Below are 22,766 nucleotides of genomic sequence, written 5' to 3'. Positions count from 1 at the left end.
TTATTTTACTCCCTTTGTCTAAATATATTATTTTATTTGCTTGTAATTTTCTTAAGTGTATGGTGAAACACTTAGTGAAGCACATTCACAGGAATGATTTTTAACATTCAGGATTTCTTATAAAAATTTGAAGTATACTTGAAATCCTGAAATCATCTTGTGAATTTTCAAAGACTTCCTTATAGTTTAAGGAAGCTTCAGGTTCAGTTATATCTGGATAGATATGTAATAAAAGCAGGCTTGCTTCTGGTTATCTGTATTATTTGGTAAACTTGCTTTGTTTTTTCAATACTTAGGACCATAAAACCTTGAGTGTGCTAGATAGCTGTGTAAATGGAGCTCATATAAGAGAAATACGTCATACAGTTGCCTGAGATATTTCTTGCATATAGCAGAAAGAATAAAGAGATTTTGATGGGTTTCTGTTGTCTAATTTAGTAGGACTCCCACCAGAAAAATTCCCAAGTAGTTGCAGGGTGTAAATAGATATGTCAATCGTGGTTTAGCACAATAGCCTTATCTTGTGTGTTTAAAGAATCAAGTTACTGAAAGCTAATGATACCTAAGAGTGGATAGATAACTGTTTCTCTCTCATTGTAGAGCCTCATCTGTTGGTAAAACCTGTATTGTAAAATTTTCAGGTGGGGATCTACCAAAAAATTAATTGCTGCTAATATAGGATAGGCATTAAATCCTTGTCACTAGAAAATTCCAGAAATGTTGCTGGAGGATGATTGAATTCTAGAAATACCTAAACCTAGCACTTCGAGCCAAAGCAAAGTGCACAAAAAATGAGAATGGGTTCAGCAGTATGGGAATAAAAGAAATTATATTATGCTTATATAATGTGCATGTCCAGATATCAGGAAATATTGACATATGATAATAAATCTTCAAATCACAGATCAGAATACTTTGTCACTATTCTATGAGCAGTCATAGTATGCAGAATCTGTCATGTTTCACCAAATCAGTGTGCTTGCTGAATTGATTTTCAGCTTTTTTGGAAAACTCCTTTGTTGGAAAAATTTATGTGCATTTGTTAGTTTGTGTGTTTGTTTTAATTAAAAAAACTGTTTCTATTAGCTATCTCCATGTAGAAAAGGTCTTTTGCTTGTTTGATTGCTCTACCATAAGAAAAAATTTAAAAATTAGGTTTCCTCACTGTTTCCATGAAAACTATAATGTAAATGACCCATTAAAGGAAATGCAGTCTTTCAGGATCAACTCTTTATCTGTCTAATTTGTCTTTATGTAATTCCATCAACACTCACTGAAAAAATGTCCACTGTGATAAGGCCCTCAACTTTGCCCATCCCTATAGCAAATCACAGGTTAAGATCATTATGTTTTATGTTCCATTCTCCTGAGCTTCCTGCCATGACAGCAAGGAGTCTTGTCTTGTTTTACAGTGGTGAAGTGATGGCAAAGGCTGCAGGAGGTATCCCTCATTTAGTTTAATTCATGCTACCTGGGAACCCTCCCTTCCAATTCCATTTAGATTGAACAGTGTAAGTCCTGCATGAGTGCAGATTATGTAGGCTCAGTCTGATGCAGTTGTTTAAAATTTTATACCCTCATACAGAATTAGCTGCCAATAAACTGTGAAATACATATGGGAAAGTTTTGCGTTTCCCAGAGCTAAGACAGTACCTCAAGGATGAAAAATACCTTTTCACAGAGTCATTCTTGGGTATCAGAGAGAAAAAAATAAACAAAAAATATTTCATTTACAGTTTTTTTAAACTGTGCTGTTATATTATTCTAATGTATAATATATAATTTCTTCCAATCTTTGGTGCCATAGCTAATTTTTTTAATGCTTGCATATGCTGCATTGATGGGGTTTGAATTAGAACCATTTCCTATTTACTGTGTATCTCACTGACAGGAGTTAAATCAGTTTTCTGAAAAAGCGTTTTTATATCTCCAGAAAAAAAACTTCTACTTATAGCCTCAAGTTGGAAGTTATTAATCTGAACAATTTTAAGCAAATAGTGTATACAAAAATGCACTGATTTTTTGGACCTATTTTTCTGCTCACATGATTGAAACTGTGTTATTGTCATAGCAATAGCATGATAAACAATATATATATGCAAGGTTATTTTGTATAAAGCAGATAAATTTCTCATGGTGATACATTTTTAACCCTGTGTTATGCATCCATTCTGAGTTGAAGTACCAAAATTTACTTCCTTAGGATGGTATAGCATTTCTGCTCTTTTTCCTGTTAGGTTGTATATAAAGGAAGTGGCATACATGTTTCAAATATATCTAGTGGATTCCAGTCTATTCAGCACTGTTGTTCTGGTTACACTACATTATTTCTATTTTCTATGTCTCCTTCCTTTCTTATGTTATTTTCTTACATTAAAAACTTATCTGAATTATTAAAATTATTTAAGACATGTTAATATTCTCAAACATCAAATTAGGAAGCTGTTATTATGCTGTAAAAACCTGTGATAGTATAAGTTGCTCTCTTACATAAATAAATAAATGACCGATATTACTGAAGGCTTTAAGCTTCAAGAAAAAAATGGAAGAAGTCTTTTATCCTGGTTTTTAGAGGGCATCAGCAGCTTGCTTTTATGAAAAAGTAACAGCTAAATGCACTGCAAATAATTTGCAGTAATCCAGTTCAGTGATTCATGTGTCTGCTTTAATGGGTCATAATTCAGGATAAAGTAACTGAGTGCAGTCAGAGTGCAGACACTGCTTATGCCAGGGACAGTATCTCTTCATAAAACACACCTCAGCAGAAGCAGTTTGCCAGCCCCCTAATACCCTCTGATGTTTTGATGTCCTGCATATTTTTCCGATTAAGTTTTGAGTGCCATGTTTTTAGTTGTATTTCCACATTCATTATCCTCACGTAGACCCTTCAGCGGGTTTGCCATATATGATTATTTTTTTAATGATGCCTTTCTTTCCACTTCAGCAGTTTAATAATCTAGCACATGGCTGCTTCTCAGTACTCAGCATTCACCTCCCCAATACAGAAGAGGACATGTGCTTTGGCTGCAGAATTCCATTTGCAGCTTTAGAAATGCATATTCCCTGTGGAGCAACATTTGTTTGACATAACCATTCATTTTTATTACCTCTTTAAATATGTTTATCCAGAGTTATCAATAATCATAAATAACTTGTATTCTGTTCTTGTCCTGTTTTTTTTCCACAGACAAAATTGCTTACCCAGTATGTATTAAATCTCGGCAAGTATGATCAAAGCTACGACATCAGAGACCGTACAAGATTTATTAGGCAGCTTATTGTTCCGAATGAGAAGAGTGGAGCTTTAAGCAAATATGCCAAAAAAATATTTCTGGCACAGAAACCTGCCCCATTGCTTGAGTCTCCTTTTAAAGGTATAACTGCCAAAATCATTTGGTAAATGTTCATTGTGTAAAGGAATGTGGCAGCTTATTCTATTTTCAAATACTCTCACAAATTGTGTCACTTAGCAAATAGAAAAGATTAATATGCAAGGATGCTCTGTCTGCTTACTTGCTTTTCAGCAAGCAAGGTGCACAGTGCATTTCTCTAATGATAAACCCTGGCAAACTGATCCATTTCTGTTCATGTGGATTATAAATTTTATTTAAATAACAGAAGGTATGTCTTTTGAGGAAAACTATTTTTCAATTTAGGAAAATAGCTCTAGGATTTTATCTGGACTTTAATAGAAGATTGTTAATGTGAGTATTGCAAATGCTATATTGGTCTGAAATAAATTTAATCTTTATAGGTATTTCTTTCTCCAAAATCATTTTCCCTCTGCATTTTGCCTGTTGTTTTACAAGTAAGATCTATTGTCTGTCTTCTCAAATTAAAAGATTATCAGGCTATCTAAATTAAAAATACTTTCTTATTGTGACAATTTGCATTTTAATTTTCATACTTACTTAGGTCTAGTTTTGAAGCTTTAAAAGGAGCTCCATTTTGAAGAAAAACTATTAAAATTCTGGATGTGTTTGTGCCAAGACATGTATATGGATTGTTTAACTGTGCTGTCATTCTTAATATTCACAGTAAAGTAATTTTTAGAGAAGCTACATTTCAGAGCAACACCTCTAAACACACTGACTGATTAGCTTTTTTATTGACCATTATGGGGGAGATTATTGTAATCTATGGACTGAAATCAGTTTTTTGACCTATGAAGAGCTTCCTAGTTTATATTTATTCCATGACATTTGAGGTAATACAATGGCAATTACCTTTAGCCCTGATTAAGATTGCTCCTTGTGGCAGAGCTCACAGTGTTTGTGTATTTCTTCCCTTGCCCCACTTTTTTAATAGATCGGGATCATTTCCAGCTTGGCACCTTGTCTCACACACTGAACAGCCGAGCCACTGGGTACCTGGAGCTGTCCGACTGGCCAGAGGTGGCACCTGACCCCTCCGTCCGCAACGTCGACGTGGCTGAGTCGGTACGTCAGCGTCACGGAAAGTAACTTTGCTGAAGGCACTTGTCAATACAGAGTATTAGCCCAAAACCACAAGCATTTAAATGCTATCTGTGGGCTGTGTTGAAAGCCACTGGTGCATGGGAATGTCCCTGTTGCTTATTTTATCTTAGAAATCAAGCATCTGGAAACTTGCGTAATGCTAGTTATTTTCAATGACAAAAGTGGATAAACTATAGGCCACTTCTGCTTCATTTGTGGAGTAAGTAGACTTTTTTCACCTCCATCTCACTTCTGATTTCATATCTTTTATCTCCACTCTGCTGCAGTATGTTAATTGAGTGTAGCTGGGCTACCAAAGTCAGAAATGAAGAGGTTGATTTGTGAAAAATCAAAGGTAAAATTAAAAAAATAAAAGGAAAAAGGTAATATAAATGCCAAAAAGTAGCTGCAGGGGATTAGATTATGTAGGTTATGTATATTTTGAAGTGTCTGGTTTGGAAGAGATGAGGGTTTACATTTCAGATAATCTGGAGAGGATTAGGAAAGTTCACGATAGGAAATTGTCATCTATTGCACTAGTCATTTGTTGACACATTGGGCTCGTCATCTACTAGCAATATCTTTTTGTTACTGTAGTGTAAACTCTGAAGCAAAGTCGTGTTTTGGTACCAAAGTTGTGATTTATGTGTTGGGTACCAGAGTCCTGCTGGAATGCCAGTGGAAGGTGTTGAACAGTAGCTGAAATGCAAATGTGTCGGTATATAGTGTGCTGATAGTGCTCCTGTAGGCATAGCATTGTAACAGAACACACAGAAAAGCATGCAGTGCTGGTAATGAGCCAACTTACTCAGTAAATCACACGTGAATTAAGTTGCTTATGAGATGTTACACACAGAAAGAGCAAGAAAATTCAAAAAATAGGTCTGACTTTCAAAAGCCAGTGGACAGTAATCTGGTAGAGCAAGCATTTCTCCTTCATACTATGATGTGTCTACCTTTTTATATACATTTCAGGAACAGTGATATTTGTGTACAAACTTCTGAAAGATTTTATGGGAAGAATTTTAGATAATCAGCTCAAACAGAGGATTAGAAATTACAGGGTTGGCATGAAAAAATGTCTGAAGGTGCTTTGATCCATCAGACCAAAAAGTATTTCAGGAAATGGATCAAATGGCATAACATGCATTACAATGTAGTAAAAAATCCAACTATTTATACTTCAAGGCAAACAGGAAAAATCCTTCAGCCATTTTGGGGTTTTTTTGCAAGTATTTTCTTTGGAGGCTATGTCATTTTCATTAATTTTGTGGTTTCCCTCATACTGCATGTGCCTACATAGTGTATGTGAGTAAAGCTGAGTTAAGTTGCAATCCACATGCAAATTGTCATTTATATCCAAAAGCATATTGGCTTCTTAAGCCTTAGGAGCTTTTGATGTGTAAGAGGAAGCCAGTGTATCTCTAGAGTTGTTTAGCCTTACAGGTCATTGTTAGAACCTATTTCAAAACTAAAGTCCTGTTACAGATCAGATCAGTCAATGATGCAGACCTATATGAAACTGTTGATAGGGTTGTCTGCCACTTGTTTTTTTCTCCTGTCCTGAATTTTAACACTGCTTCTCTAGTCGCATAGAGGTATATGGAAAGAAAAAAGTTTGGGGAAATACTGCCTCATTTTTGCATTCTCGGTGATAAAAAATTACTTTCATTTGGAGAATTGCAATGGAAATGAAATATAATTTGTCTGTGGCTACCTAGAGTGTCCACATCTGTTTTCTGCTTAAAACTTGGGATGATAAAAGTGGTGACTAGCCCTACTTAACCTTCATTCTAGTCATAGTCAGCTGAATCTAGAAATAAAACTCTCAGACTTCAGGTTCTTTTGGCATAGAAATTTATTTATCGTTACTGATGCTTTTAATCTACCTTCCTAAATCTTTTTATGAACTACCTAATAGACATCTCTCACCTTTCATAGGTATGTACCAAACTTCTCGTTCTAATTGTGTATATTGAGAGAAGTTTAATAGCTTCTCTTGGCTTGCTTAGATGATTTATTTAGCAACAGCTTAATACCACTACTCTGAATGTTTTTATTCGATATGTTATGTCTATATTTTTGTATTGCTGGTTGCAAAAGTAAACTTAAATTAAAATTTATTTACAGGCAAAGGAATGGACTGGAATTCTAGGCAAGCCAAAGAAGGAGAAACCTACTGAAAAATTCTACTCTGAATCAGAAGAGGAGGAAGATGAGTCTGCCAGTACCAGTTCATCAGGCAAGTGTTTGGAAAGCAGCTTGTGTTTTCACAGCCTGAACTGCTGTCTGGTACATAAAAAGAAAAAAATTGCAAACAAAGCCAGAGCTGTGTATAAACTCAATAAATTGGGGGTGGGGCGGATTTTGCATTCACTGTATTAAGTAAGAGCCTTTGATTTGTTTCTTGGGTGAAAAAGCTGCCATGCTATTTTTATCATTCTTGAAGTCTAATATGAGTAAGGAGAGTTTGTAACTCCATTTAAAACTGAAAGCACATAGCTGATTGGAGAAGTGCCCAGATGCTTAGCTGTCAGGAACTTTAAGTCTAAATTGTTTTTCAGATTTTGGTGGCGGTGAAGAATTATTTTGATAACATGTGCTGTTTGCTGATAAATGGCCAGATTTGCTTAATTGTGTCGTCTTCCATGCGAGTTATTCAGCATATTGTGTTACAGTATTTCTCTGAAGTTCTTCATGATACTTTCTGTTTATTATAATGGGGATATTGATGAAGGGGTATCAGCTGCCTATCAAGTTCAGTAAGCAGAGGTTCTTTCAGCTGTTCTCTCATTTATTATCAGATAGGCAGTTCCTCAAGACAGCCATTTCAGAAGAAGTTAGTCTATTTCAGATGTAGTAAAGTTCATAATTCTCCCAGGTCCAGACCTTAGACACAGAAAATGTTTAACATTAGACACTTGAAAGAATTATCATCATCTAGTTGGATGGGAGAGGGACATCTTAAAATATGAACATGGAGTTGCTTCCTTCCAGTTCCTAAACTGAGGAAATATGCAGAAATGTTTAAGAATTGTATCACTGAAATTAGTGATTTCTGAAGTAATAGAAGCATACACTCACTTCAGGTATTTGAATATTTTGTAACTATATGATTAATTATAGTATTAATAATTTTCAATCATAGTCACTATGGGTATTTAAGAACAGATTATCTAATTAAGCAACTGTTTGAGAAGATAATTTTGCAGCTGAGAGAATGTAAAGACTAGAAAATTTGAGGTCATCTTCAGCTCCTAATAGGGTTATGTAACTTTGAAGAATCCAGATGCGATTAATTTATTATTCAGATTTCTAATTTGGAAAGTATAATACTGTAGGCTGAGCAGGACAGGTTTTTAACTAACAAAATTTTATAGATATAAGGAGAAAGTAATTCTCTTGCCCGCTTTTGGCACAGGGTAAAAATAATACTAAAGTTTGCATCTGGATCTTAAAATACGAAAGCATTGTTTAATTTAAAACAAAATTTGGTTTCTAAGATACTAATTATTTAAGATTTGGTTCAAGATTTTAAGGGTTGTTTTCATTTCAGGGAGTGGGTCTGACAGTGAAAGTGAGAAGGAAGATAAAGAGGAAGGCAGCACTGATGAGAGTAGTGGGAGTTCCTCTCCCAGTGAAGAATCAACTGACAGTGAATCAGACAGCAAAGAAAGTGCTGCTAAGAAAACATGTAGAGCTGTCAATGAAAGGTAGGTATATGTTTGTCTGGTTTTAATTTTTTGCAATACTAGCTTATAAAGCACTCTTCATGTTAGCAGTCTGCCAAGCCTTTAATTAGGCTATTTTGGGCGTGTGTTGGCCAAGGAGTGATGTCAGTGTATACTAGTAATAGTCATTGTATGAACCCAGTTCATATTTTCATTAATCAGACTACGCTTATGTTTAGAATTAATTTCTGACTTCAGTAAAATCTTGGGTGGCTTGTTGAAAATTAACGTAACCTTGGGAGGCTGAATAAGTGATCAAATAGTTGTGTGAAACACTTAATTACCTTTTGCTGCAATTTTGCTGAGAGCTAAAATTAAGTCCTTCAACACTTTGCCATTATGTAACTAAGACAATTGATTTTTCTAAATAATGTTATATTAAAAAGATTATGATCCAAATATTAGAGGCAAGGGCTGTGAAGGGAAGCGGTCATAAGATATTTAAGTGTTAGCGCTTTTAAGATTGCCTATTATCAACAGCATTATCGTGTACTAAAGTATCATTAAAATTTTGAGTAATTGGGGCTAATACCTTGGATTGTATGAATCTGTTTCTTCCACTGCTGTCAGCAAGCGGCCCCTGCAGACACGATCGCCCTTTACTTTGTAGTCTGCTGCCAGCTCACTTGATGAGTTTGCAGCTCAGCTCAGTCGTGGCTGACAGCACTGATTGGGGCGCAGTACACACTCTGCTCCTTTTATTACAGACAGTAATTAAAGCAGCTCGCCTTGCCACTTCCATAACAAACACAGCATAATGCCCTAATTATGACTTTATTAATTTAAGTCAGGATTTAATGATTTTAAAAGTGATTTATATTGTTTTTCCTGTTCAGAACAAATGAAATCTGTAGGTTAAATTAATACAGGCTTTTCATCATTGCAAAGTTAAAAAGCTAGTTACCAGTAAATTCTTTTCATTAGAATAACATCTGAAATTTTAAGCAGTAAGATAAACAATTATTACCCATCAAAACTGGCTGATGTGCATAAAGTAACATTTTTAATCTTCAAATCTAGTTTTAAAGCTAAGCTAAAGATAAATTATTGAAAAACAACTTCATTTATATAATGGGCTCACAATAACTTATTTGTGAATGCAACTACAGCTACTGTTGAATGGGCAGTGCATGAAATATAGATAATTCTGTTGTCATGAAGAAACTATGAACAGTATATAGGAGTGAATTTTTGTTTAAGTCATTGACCTCAAGTTTTTAAATGTTGTCATACTGAAACCTAATTTTCAGTACCTGTTTTTCACCATGATTTTAACATTCAGATGTGATATGTTACACTATTTTCGTGAAGTGTAGTACTGTTCCATTTTTAGCTTTGCAAGCTTCCAAATTACTGCTTTATGCTTTTGACTAAAATTTGGGGGAGGTAATTTTAGCTTCAGGTACATGGGTATGCATGGCCTAAATGTTATTGATTTTAAATAATTTTGATTAAATTTTATTTAAGCAATTCGGTCATAGGAAGTTCTTGAGAGGAGAAAGATTTTATTCCTGTTTTGAGCTCTGTCATGTTGAATTTTCATTTCTCCTTCTCTGTATATTTTTCACCTAAGAACACTGCAATCTCAATTATGCAGCATAGGACATTCTTTTGTACTGCTCCTAAAGCTAAGCAAAAATGTGTAACAATTTAATACGAGTCCAAAGAGACTCTTAATAGTTGAGTGGTCTAGATTTGTTTAATTATTGTTGACCTTGTTACCCTTCAAGCACTTCAATAACCAATTTATTGTCTTGGGAAGGAAGCTGAATCAGGTAGTGTATGAAACACCTGATTTGGAAGTATAAAATGGTTGTTTGCATATCCAGGAAGAGAGGGTTTTTTCTATATGCAATATTAATTTTTCTGCTCCATGATAATTATTAGAAAACAATTTTCATTTCCTGTGGTAGTAACTCCCCCTGAGACAAAAGAGTAATCTTCAAATTGGTATTTAAAGTATTATTAGATGTGAACAAGGCAGATAAAATTCAGTAGCTGTTAACACAGACCAACATAATCCAGCATTGGTAGGGTAAACAGAACTTCAGTGTGTGTGTCTGAGGCTGTAAGGCATTCAGTGTGACCAAAGGTATAGGAATATAAGAGCTCTTGTGTATAAACTCTTTAATGGGTTGAACTATTTGTAGATGTTGTAGGTCTCATTTCTAGGTGGTGTGGTTTTATTTAGAAGAATTAACAAAGGAAGAAACTAAATTCACTGATTTTTTTAAAAGCAATATTACTGTGCAAAAAGATGATACGCCAACATTCTGTCCATCATAGGTGGAATAGTATGAAAGCCTCTTTATTTAAAAGGGTGGCTGCACTTCCTTTTTGTAATGTCACAAGCTTGATGTATGCAAATAATCTTTTTTATATTTCATATGTTCACATTTTGTTTGGCAGTTTCACTGTTTTAGACTACATGTGAGGGTGTACTGTGTAGTGTAATAGAACAGTTTTGTGTAGCCTTAAATAAACCACTTCATTCATAGCTGAGGTTTTTTTTGTGGAGACATAATTACTTAAAACTCATTTAATAAAACTTTGAAATGCTGATGTAGGATATTGCCGAAGCAGATTGCTTTGGTGATTTTACATGTCTCTTATTTTTTTTTAAATATATAGTGATTCAGAGGATATTAAAAAGAAAGCAGAAGGCATTTCCAAGAAGAGAAGCAGTTCCAGTTCCTCTGATACAGAATACAGTTCATCAGATGAAAGTTCTGCAGGCTCCAAGTCAGAATCTGACTCTAAAAGTGACTCTGAATCTGGAAAATCTAGAAATGCTACCTCTAATAAGGTTAGTAAGGTAAAATACTTTTTTTAAAACTTCTATAAAAATGGGTATGTGTATCTAACCGTCCATCCACGTTTCTTTCTGTTGGAATGAAGATGGGTAGTTGTTTTATATATAACTAAAACAATCCAGAATTTATGAAAAATATTTTTTTTTACTTTTCACAGAGAGACCAGTCCAAAAGTAGTTTGATAGTTTAAGCAAGTAAGAGTATTTTTATAAGAAAAGACCCTATTTCAGTTTAGAATTTCATGTTATTTTTACTGCATGTAGTTGAAGAAGAATAATAGAATCTAATTACTTTTTATACACAGAATGTAATATTTTTTCTAATAGTATATTATTCTTTTATAATAAAATTAATTGTTTTTTAATTTAATTTTTAGGTTATTGTTGAACTGGTGACACTTAATACATAGATGTTGATGGTTATTTCATTAAAATGGAATCTTAAAATATAGCTGTAGTACCTGGGTCTGAGAGGAAAGAAAACAAAGAAACAAATGTTAGTACATTGTTTCTAAGCATTTGAAGACATTCTAATGGCACTTTTAGTTTAGTTTTAGAATTTTCTGTTAAAATTGAGAATAGTGCAGTCGATGAATCTATAACTGAGATGTATATATAGATTAGTAATATTCCCAATAAGAAATCAACTTTTACTTGCTGTCTGTTAGGAATAAAGAGTTCTGTTACTTAAAAATTCTGTTTGCTTTCTTAAAATAGGAATGAAATAGCAAGCTTTAAAATACGTATTTTTTAAATTGGTTTCAAAATATGTGAAAATATGATGCAAAAATATGCAACAGAGCTCTAGATGTGTCAGTTAAGATTTAATTGCTTACCTTAGTGAAGAAAAAGAGCTTAAAAATTCATTATACTCAAACTAGCATAATAGAACTAACTATTCATGCTATTAGCATGAATTGGTTACTGTTTATCCACCTACCTTGCATTTAAAAATAAATAAATGAAGAACTGTTCACTAAATCTGTTCAGGAATAAGAGTAAAAGAATTTCTGGCACTTACTTTTCTGTTGTCAAATACTTTCTATGCATTTCTTTCTATATATTTACAAAAAAATATTGGAGGATAGAATTGTAGCTCAGAAGTTTCCATTCTAATACTGATACGTAGTATTAAAAATTAAGTGAAACTTGAATGTATTTTAAATTAAGTTAAGCCATTTCAGTCAGGACTCTTATATAGATGGCGGAATAGTCAAAATAGACATCCTTTGTTGCATTTCTGGCAGTTTTGAAGCTGCTGGATAGGTGTGTTTTGACCAGTTAAGGGGGAAGGCCATTACTTGATTAAACTGTTGAGGTGTGTGTTTCCTTTAATTAAGGAGTTAGGGCTCTCTATTTCTCTGAGTCTTGAATTTATATTGTACATAATCTTTGGTAATTTTATAGGTCTGCCTAAGAATGCTTGAGTTGTAACTTTAACTTTTAATCTCTTCCCTTCTTCAACCAAGTAGAACAAAAGATGAAGTGAAGCTGTATTACTTGAGAAATGGAGATTTGTTTCCATGGTTTGGTGATTGTTTCCTGCCCAAATAACACATTGGTTAACACACTTGTGTCAAAAGTTTATTCTTCTAGAGCAGCCAGACTGGATCTTGCCAAAAATGGTAGCACAAAAGACACAACTTAAATCCTCTCAGAATAAACTGCTTTGATACTAGATGGGACATGAATTAATTGTAAGTTTGCAGCTTGTCACATCAGCACAGTAATTTTTTCACCCAAAAGTAGCAATATGAGCTCTGATGTGCATAGTTCTGAGCAGGCACTGCAGAACCATGTTTAAACTATACTGTCTTCTTTGCTGCATTTATTCCATTTTTCTCAGGATATTGACACCACGTTAATAATTTCTTTCCCTACAGTTCTCTAAACTGTTTGGTTCTTTCACAGGATTCTTTCACAGGTTCTTTCACAGTGTGAGGACTACTAGCATAAAGAAGCTTTCTATATTTTAAAACAGCAGAATATGTGAATAGGTGAAGTCAAATACACTGAATATGAGAACTGGAATGTCCAAGAAGCTTGGGATTGAATTGGTGAAGTCAATGGAAACTTGTCAAGGCCTTGGATTTTAAAAGAAGAGAAAGAAAGTTGCAGTAGTTCTGAAGTCTTATTTGATTAAGAAGCACCTAAAGGGAAATGTGTTAGGAACAAGAAGTATTTTTGAACAGTTGAAAGAAGAGTTGGTAACAGCAGAGTCAAAGGATAGAAGGGAAAAATAGCAAATCTTTTTAACATCAGAAAAGAAATTAAAATAAATAGCACTGAATTTATATGCATGGCAGCAAAAAAAGTAGCAAGGAGATTATTGAAAAGAACAGACAGCATAGAGCTCACTGTGCAGAAGCTAAATTTCCTTAAATTCTTTTTAATTTAGAAATTAGCACATTTAATATAAGGGCAACAAACTATGGCTGATGAACTGTGAACAGCAATGGTCATATGTAAAGGGGCAGGGGGTAGTTAATTTAATCTCCTTGAACAGGGAGGACTGTTTCAATATGATATTAATCCCTGGAAACTTGAAGTTAGTTTCCACTTAAACCATTTCGACGCCTGCATTCAGGTGTTTCTAATACTTATTTATTTTCAGACATTTAGATAAGGGGGTGAGGGAAGAGAATCACAGGTATTTTTTAATAAAGGTGATTGCTATGCTAACAAGCATAATAGTTTTTTTTGACAGAAACATGTTTTGATCCCTATAATGATAGATGAAGGTAACTCATAGTAGCCTAGATAACACCTTCCAAGCTGGAAAGAAAAAATAATTTTTAACAAACTTTAAAGAAGATTATAGCTGAAGTCTTATATATAGACCCCTTATGTGTCAAGGTACATTTTAAAATAATCACACATATTTATTTTTCTGCTTCCTTCCTGACCACCCAGGAAACAGATGGTTTCTGCCAGGCTCTCAGAAATGCATGTTTTATTCTGATAGTTTGTCATTAGAAGGACATATGTTATTCTGCTATAGTGTGTCCTTAGTTTGGGCAGTCTGTATGGTGAGATTATTCATTAGGATTTCCTTTTCACTAAAACGGAAAAAGATTTTATGAAGTGCATATTGAAAGAAGAAGTTGTGGTTAGTGAGCTTTGTTTTCTTGGTTTCTCAGTTTGCCACACGTTATGAACTATGTTTCATTGCAGATGTTTTGGGTGATGTTTGCCATTCGATATATATTGTGTTGGGTGCCATTGCCATGTTCTGCAAAATTTCCTTAATAAAAAAGGTTTTATTACATTCACACTGGAGCTTAATTTGTACATACATCCATTCAATTACTGGCATTAAAGTACACTGCAAAAAATTCAGATTATTTTCCTGAATATATTACTAATGGTTTAGTATTTTTTCTCCTGACAAATAATTTTGAAAAGGCTGTTGTGTTCACTGTAATTGAGCTGCAGTGAATAGAAAAGTCAGTCTCTTGTACTGCAGTCTTTTATATCATTTTGAAATATGGATAATTTGAGGTGTTCAGATACATATTATACTGTAAGCATAAATACTGTAGAGCTGAAACGCATATTTGAGGATGATGCATGTATAAGTAGGTGTCTCAACAGTGGGATTTAAAATCAGCTACTGTTGACCTCCTTCTACAAGTATAATACAGTCACTCAGCTGTTAAAAACCTGATCCACTATTTAAAAAATATACAAAAACAAATTGTCTATCTTTCTGCCTGATCTCCTTTCAAGTGCTAACACAATGGAAACAGTGGGTGATCTGTCAATGCATTTGGATTGTCAGTGATGGTTTTGTATAAATATTGGGAGGATAAGAAATAAAATTCGCACAGCAGAATATGATTTCATCTGCCTTTTCTCTGCAGCTCCATGGCTCATGCTGCGGTGTGAAATTCTCATTTTACACACTTTGCAGGCGGAGCACATGAATTATGCATTGAGCAAGAGAAATCTCCTGCTTCAAGTCCTATATGCATTTACCAGGTTCTATCTCTATTATCAAGATGAATTGCAAATGGAGAAATGTTTGATGGAATATACCTTAACTTCTTTGTTTAGTATTCTGCTTTTCCCATAGTGGGCATTCTTGGTAGAAAACTGTTTGGGTTATATTGTAGGCTTAGTTTTAAGAAAAAAAAAGATGAAAAATTGTATTACAGAGGAATGTCAGACACGTCAGAACCTTTTTATTGTCTTGATTTCAAATGCAAAGCTTTTTTTACTCAATTGAAATATCTGCAGTCATTGGCTGTTCATGGTCATAGATAGCCAATCAATTTTCTTTTCTTGGAAAAAACAAATTAAAAATAATCATGTTTGTAATAGGCAGGACCCACATAAGTAGATCTCACTGGTGTTTTATACAGAATTGCGCACAATTAATGTTCATACCCATATGTAGAAATACATATAAGCATGAAAATATTTGTGGTTTTGTGTGTATATGTAGCACCCAAACACATATATGAGTAGCCCAGTATTTTCTTAAGCTTGAACAATCAACTTAAGTTGGAAATAAGATATGGTCACACTTAAATAGTAGCTTTATCTTGATTTAATTAGCTCTTGATTTTGCATTTCCCAAATGGTACGGTCAGACTTGTGTATTTTTTGCTTTCTGTTTGGTGGAATTATTTGCTTGCTTGTTTTTCATAGTCAACTGATACACTCAATTGCAGTTTCCTGATAAAGTGTGCAGTGAAAGTTTTCTTTGCCATACATTGGTTCAGTATTTTTTTTATTTGTGTCTTATTTTAGGACCATTTTCTTTTGTTTTGAAGTATAAGTAGTAAATTCTCTTGCAGGATTTTTTTCCCCGTTTTTAAACATTTTTTATGTAGTAGATTCAAAGTAATATCAGTGCAGGGATGGAATTCATTTGTGGAATTTAGGTTCAAATTAATTATATAAACAAATCCTTCTCAGTAGGTGAATTCTCTGGATGCCGAGCCCTGAAAATGGATACATTTTGCTTTATGACACTAGTAAAATATACGCACTTGCTTTACCAAAGTACTAAATGCTTTTCTTTTGCTGATAAGGTGACAGATGAAATATTCATCTATTTTGACAGAAAGAAGAAAAGCCAGTACAAGATAGAAAGACTCCAAAAAACCAAGGCATGTTTCTTTTAGATTTAGATGATTGTAAGTATCTTGATTTAAGACTCATTTTTCCCAAGATGTAAATTCAGTTCAGTTGATTCAATGAATTTAAATGTCTGAAACATTGGTTCTGTTAATTTATTGTACCTGACAGTTTCCTGACAAAATAAATGCTTAGAATATCAAGTAATTTTTTAAGCACAGTTAGTACAAGATTTTGCTTCATAATTGAGAAATTGTTTCAAAATTTAGAATGCACCATCTTATAAAACATTTACTTAAAGAGTTTTTATATGTCTGGACTTGTTTTCTGTTAAAGTGGGCTTATTTTCTCAGGTAATAAAGGATGTTACTTGTACAACACCTGTGCAATCTATGAGCCAATTATGGTATTATATTAAGATGCTAAAAATCACATTTCTGAAGAACAGTGTGAAATGGTACTCTTGGAAGGGTAAGGTGAAACTGGCACTGGTTTTTGGCTATGCTTGCAGTACCCTTTTAAAAGTTTACTTCTATAGGTGCAGCACATCAGAATTGCGTTAACATATACTTTGCATGTAGCCTGTAAATGAAAAAGTGCTACATAGTATGTATGAAAATGAGGGATAAAATAGAGAAAAATTAGGAGAGGAGGAGAAAACACTTTCAAAATAAATCACATGGTCTGTACGTGTATGAGTTGCATTTGTATTGTCTGGAAAAGTAATCTAATATTTAGAAACTTTTATACAAGAATATAACATTTAGATGAGGATGTAAAACTCTTTCTATGCAATGAAAATATTCATTATCTTTCCCAGTATCTCAAATTGTTTTTCAATTTAAGTATCTCTTGCACTTTTGCTTCTAGTTTGTCCTGTAACAACTCCTGTGGCAATTCCTAGAGCAGCTGTTTTGTCCCCGAGTTTAGCAGCAGATCTAGAGGGATTAAGTCTGTCGAGTTCATCAGTCATTGATGTAAGTAGCCTTTAAAAAGTGGGAAGGTGCATGTCAGTTTAAGCATTTCACATGTTTTGAGGCCATCATTAAAGTGTTTTTTTTTTAAAGTTCTTTCACCTATAAAAGTCTTCTATGAAATTATGGTTTACACACAAGTCTGGCAGCATTTTTTGGTCTGTATTTGCATCCTGAAGAATTGTAATTGCATCCTGAAATGTGGAGAAGAGTATGAATATTGCATGTCTGAGAACGATTCCTTCAAGGATTTTAACCTTCTGTTTCAAATTGTCTTTTTCGTTGCCTCAGGGAAAGTTTAATTCAGAAATTAAGAATCCAAACTGCAGAGGTCTTTCAAATAATTTATTTGCTACACTATCAAAAATAAGCTACAAGAACATCACATACTTGCTGATACTCTGTTTGTTTACCATACATACTTCCAATCATGATGTTTTACTACTTGGAAGTAATTTTTCATAAATACATGAAACATAGTCTCTGGGTGCAAATAAAAAGGGTATAGATTTACAATCAGTGGTGTATCAGTATGTGTAATGATTCATTCTGTTAGTGCTATGTAGCACTTTCCATTAGGGAATCTCAAAACTATAGGTATAATTAAGGTTAGCAAACTCATGGAGGTAGGAGGTGTTCTTTATTTTGGGAAGGGATAGTAATTTGTTCTCTTTCACTTGGGGTTCTTTTAGTATTTTGTGTTAATCCAATTTATATTTGCAATTTAAATAGAAATTCTAAATAGAAATTTAAGTAGTGGTATTGCATAGGGTATATATCCTTGTGAAAATGGATGGAAGTGACCCAACAACATTTGACCCAAAAAGGCATTTTTCAGCCTAGCCTTGTTTCTGATGAGGTTAGTATCTGGAAACTACATTGCAACTTTAATGCATTGCACTGATAACCTACTTTGGGCTCCCATAGGAAACAGTAATTTGCAGCATCAAATATTTGTTAAGTAAAGGAGCTACATGAGTGATTAGACTCAAGAAGTAGAAGACCTTTGCTTATGATTCTGTTTCATGTTTACAGGCTTCAAAATTTGGTGTTGAAGTGGGAGACTTTGCGATAAAACCTTGGATATTAGCCGTATCTAAGAAAATTGGTATATAATGTAAATTTCAAGCAGGCCAGTAACAATCTGTGAACATGCAGTCACTACAACTGATGTGTAGTTACTGATAAGTCACACAGTCTAAAGATGCGAGAAATTCTCTTCCGTGTTATTTTGTAGAGCAGTATACAGAGTTAGGTGGCAAATCTGTGTTTAACAGCAGCTGCAGTGTTACTCTTTGATTACACGCCACAGTCACCTCTTTGCCATTCTTTATGGCTCTGGCAGCTCAAAACACAAGCTGTCATATATTTACCTCGCGCTGGGTTATCTTAGGAATGACTCTAGTGTCTTTGCTTTACTTCAAAATTGCCACCTTTGAAGATAAATTAGAGATAGCAATCTGTATTGCCAGAGGCTTAGGTGCCCCTGCTTGCCACTGTCTTTATTCCTTTCATTGTCCGCAGTACATGAACGTGTATTCCACTCTCATATTCATGCCTGCTTTCCTCATTATTGCCACTGTTCATTTGCTAAGCTGCTTCTCCCCATTCTTCTGAAGACAACTACAAAGAAATAGAGCTATTAGATCAACAGAGCTGGAAGGTGTAGGATGAAGAGTAGAAGTTATGCTGTATGATGACTGTGCAAAATGCCTCCTTAGTATTATTGAGGTCTGAAACTGGAACATTTCCTCATTCTCTCTGCTCTGGAAAGAACCCGGATCATGTAAGAACTAATTGTTTCTGCCTGGATAGTGATTGGTCTGTATTCAGCTTTCTGATCTAAGCTCAGTTCTTAGTGCTATTGATAGTTGCAGATGTACATGAAGTCCATTCCTGATTTTTCTGCACCAAGGAGCAGCAGAAATTAAATACTAAGGTTAAAACTCATTCCTTCAAATTATATCCATATGGTTTATAAAGTCTTACGTACATGCAAGTAGTTAACTACAATTCCATGTTGTTCAGCACCACCAGGTAATTTTCTAAAAATAAAAGTATAAAACCGAGTTTTAAGACTATGTGGGAATGTGCCTCTTCAAATAGTATTTTGAATTTAATCTGTGATGGTTAATTCTTAAAATACTTCAGAAAACTTCTTCCTTCAGTGGGAGAGAAAGTGAATATAACTGTAGGGCACATGCCGAACAGTGAGAAATTAATTTATTACTAAGCAATGGAAAGCATGGGGTAAAAATAGGTAAGTACAGAATATGACCCTAATATCGAAGAAATGTAGCAGCCACTTATCTTGGAATATGTCAAGCAGTCTCTTATTCAAATCATTCAGCACTGTAATTGGATACAGCTTTTAGAAAACATTTAACTTCCAAATTCATAGCTGCTGAATGTTATAGAAAGCATAAATACAAGAATGGTTTTACAGTTATGGAAATACTTAAAAAACCCAAAATATTCTTGAATAGAAACTGCACAATCTAATGCTTTGTCTGGTGGCTCAGTTGTTTTTATCATCGTGTTTACATAGAGTACATTTCCCTCTCATATGTACATATGCGTGCATATTATAGTTTGTTCCAGGAAAAACAAAATTCTCTTGTAATTAATGGATGACCTTCTTCCAACTGAAAGCAAAATATCGTAAATCTGTGTGCATGCTTCTGCCTTGGTACATGTGGTTCATCTTCAGGTTTAAGTGAACCAGGTAACTGAGGTCACTGGAGGCTTCTGTGGGGATTTTCATAGTATGCAGGCAAATGATGGCAAAACTAAGTGCTTGAGGAAGCCACAGTTGGTGTTGATTGAGTTTCAGATGGATAATTTGCAGTTTTGACAAATATGTGAAGATGCAGTGCAAATCAAAAACAGGAGGCAAGAGAAAACTGCAAGCTGTCAGTGTGAAGCAGTTATTGGAAAATACTGGAAATAGGTGTTGTTTCCAAAAGGGGAAGTTATAAAGCAAAAAAGGAGGAATTGAAAACAAAACCTGTGACTGACCTAAGGATAGGAAGGATTATCATCTGCAAGAATAATTAATATTTTGAGCAGAAATGGTGAGAGGAGAGAGAGGAAAGCTATAATAGTAGAGAGAAGCTGAAGAGGAGAGTAATCTGTTCCTATCTGTAACACAGCTGATGAGAAAAAAAAAAGCTGAACCACCTGTTCTTTCCTTATTAGGATTTTAGATGGCAAAAATGTACAAATGTACAAGCAACTACTCTCCTAAATGTGGAGACCCCGAAGTATGCTGCATAGGATAATTAGCTGGTAAAAATGACATACACTTTTATGAATAAAATTAGTGAGAAGGAAATATTTCTTTGGTAGCAAGGAACCTGTTGTGGTTCAGAACAGTGTTAGTGCAAGGGAGAACTGACAGGTCTATATGAGCTCTGGTGAGAGAAGAAGTTGGATGAGGAACAAAGTGTGTGAGTCTGAGTAGTATTTGAGGGGAGAAGATTGTTTCCGTGCCCCAAATAGGATTGCTTGGGGAAAAGGTCAGGGGTGACTAGGAAAATCTCACAAAAAATGCCTGTACCACATGGGGAAGAAAACTCTTATTGTAGTAGGGAAGTGCTTATAAAAATATTTGTTGCAGCAATTCAAACTTGCTGTCAATTATTATGCATGTAGAATCGAGGTATAATTGTAGAAGTGGTACTGCTTTATTTACTAAGGTTTTATTCAGTATGTTGTTTTTTCATGATAGTTGTTGCTACAATGGTATGTTTTATTGTTCCCTACTACTTGGCCTTCCAGAGAAACTGTTTAGGAAGGGAGGAGTAAATAATCTTGTTTTCTGTTTCGTATCTTGTAAAGAACTTTTGACCAATCTACACTTTGAGAGCTTCTTTGGAGTGGTGATGCATGAAGAAGAAATAATAGCTTTTGTCAAAAGTCAAGGTCAAGCTGCAGACCTGTCAAATCAGGTGATAAATACATTTAATTTTAAATTGAATACAGACTTAGAGAATTCATTGAGAAATAGCAAACATGAACTCCTTCAATATTTAACTAAAGACATTTTCAGACTAGCAGAACAACTTATATGGTATTTTATTTCTAAGTTGTTGACGTAGTCTTTAGAGGGGAAGACTTTCTTATAATTTAAGTTGATTTGTCCATTTAGGCTGTTTGTAATTCCACTATAACAAGTCTTAAAACTGACTCGGAAATATATTCTTTTCCTGTTTGTTGCATCTCTGCTTAGAAATACTGGGAACACAAAGGCTGCAATAATGGGTTATATAATGGCTCTAGTCTGGTATGCAGTTTGCAAGAAAGGTTAGCATGAGGTATTTTAAGAATTTTCAAAGTCCTACAAAAGAGAAATAAATAGTAGTTCTTCCAAACAGTTATTGGCATGCACTTCATGGGTTTTTTTTCCAGAGCTTTGCTAGCAGCAATTATTCTGTAAGGAATATTATTCATTTATCATTGATATAAGCTCTGCTCTGAGTGCTTACCTCAGGAATGGCTACTTCAGAAGAAACTTTTACTTGCTATTGTCATTAAAGAAACATAGTGCGACCACTTAGAATTGCAGCAGATTGTGGGCAGCAGTGGTCTTCTGCCCGTTGTTCTCAGACAAGTTTTGATCAAGTACCATTGTTTTTCAAATAATTAGTTTTACATTTCTGTAAGTACATCCATTTTGTCTTAAGGATGCTTGTAAAGTTTTTTACTCAGGCGAAAGAGGATGCTTTTAAATACACTTTCAATATTAGCCACATCTTCTCTTCTGCCATAAGTTTTTGTAGTTTTGTGTTGAAATAACACAAGCATATTGTATCATTTTATTATTTTTATAGCTTACCATTTGCCCTCTTGTTTTTTGCTTCCTGTAAGGAGTCTTATCCCTTTGCTGTTTCATCACAACTTTTTTCCTATATAGTCAGTGTTTTCATTGTAATTCTGAAGCCCATGTTTTTATATGCAGATTGAAATTGGGAAGGTTTGTTGTGGGGAGGTGAAAGGAGAAAGTGTGCCACAGGACAGTACGCATATATCCTATTCCCGTGAATGCTTAAAACTTTGTGTTGTTTACTGTAACTGCATATTAGGCAGAGATATTTTTTCAGTTCCTCGGTTTTCAGCTTAATTTGTGAAGGTGAGGGTTTTTCCATATGGAACTGTCTCTATTGTGCCCTACAAGGTTTGTAACTGGCATAAAACATAATTGAAATCATGTTCTACAGTGTATGTTAGTAGGGTGCCTGGGAAAGTTTGTACATGTGGAGCAAGTAAAAAGGCTTAGTCTTAAATTTTGGAGTTAAAAAATTACTTTGTCTTAGTGCTGCTCAAAATTCAGCTATGTGGCTGATTAGGTGTGACTGATGCTTGTGGGAAAGCAGTGTGGTCCAGTGAATACAGAACTGGGTGTTACATATGGAAAATGAGTTCTATTTTTGGCTTACTACTTGCTGTGTGATCTGGAGGGAGTATCTTAATCTTTTAGGTTTCCATTTGAAAAATGAGGATAATGATGCTTACTCACCTTGGGAAAGCACTTGGAAATTTACAAATGAATGTAGCTGCTCATCAGCAGATATTAACTATTGCCAAGCTAGAAGAAGAAGTGAAACAAAAATTCCCACATACTTATTTTTATCCTTTTTTTCATGTAAAATTGCTGTATAGGTGGATGTTCTTAAACTGGTTACAGAGAATATGTGTAGCATCGTAT

General features: G+C 34.4%; 1 protein-coding gene across 10 annotated transcripts in view; it reads left to right on the top strand.

Annotated features, from left to right (window-relative positions):
* AP3B1 (adaptor related protein complex 3 subunit beta 1) overlaps window positions 1–22,766 on the top strand; it is a 147,477-nt gene that overhangs the window by 77,689 nt on the left and 47,022 nt on the right. For 3 of the 10 annotated variants that reach the window (XR_015799586.1, XM_014889596.2, XM_014889515.2), the window contains exons 16-22: window positions 3,188–3,374; window positions 4,309–4,439; window positions 6,588–6,699; window positions 8,014–8,170; window positions 10,820–10,994; window positions 16,072–16,144; window positions 16,956–17,062. Coding sequence is in view for 8 of the 10 variants with exons in the window: in XM_014889596.2 (XP_014745082.1) it covers window positions 3,188–3,374; window positions 4,309–4,439; window positions 6,588–6,699; window positions 8,014–8,170; window positions 10,820–10,994; window positions 16,072–16,144; window positions 16,956–17,062 (942 nt within the window). In the remaining 2 variants the exon portion in view is untranslated. Of the gene's footprint in view, window positions 1–3,187; window positions 3,375–4,308; window positions 4,440–6,587; window positions 6,704–8,013; window positions 8,171–10,819; window positions 11,004–16,071; window positions 16,145–16,955; window positions 17,063–22,766 lie in introns of all 10 variants that reach the window. The other 7 variants (XR_015799585.1, XM_088156865.1, XM_088156862.1 and 4 more) reach the window with 3 other exon arrangements.

Source organism: Sturnus vulgaris, chromosome Z, assembly GCF_052056855.1.
Source record: "Sturnus vulgaris isolate bStuVul1 chromosome Z, bStuVul1.hap1, whole genome shotgun sequence".
NCBI classification, from domain to species: Eukaryota; Metazoa; Chordata; class Aves; order Passeriformes; family Sturnidae; genus Sturnus; species Sturnus vulgaris.
Note: the sequence above shows the minus strand (reverse complement) of the source record. Positions and strands in the feature narration are given on the sequence as shown.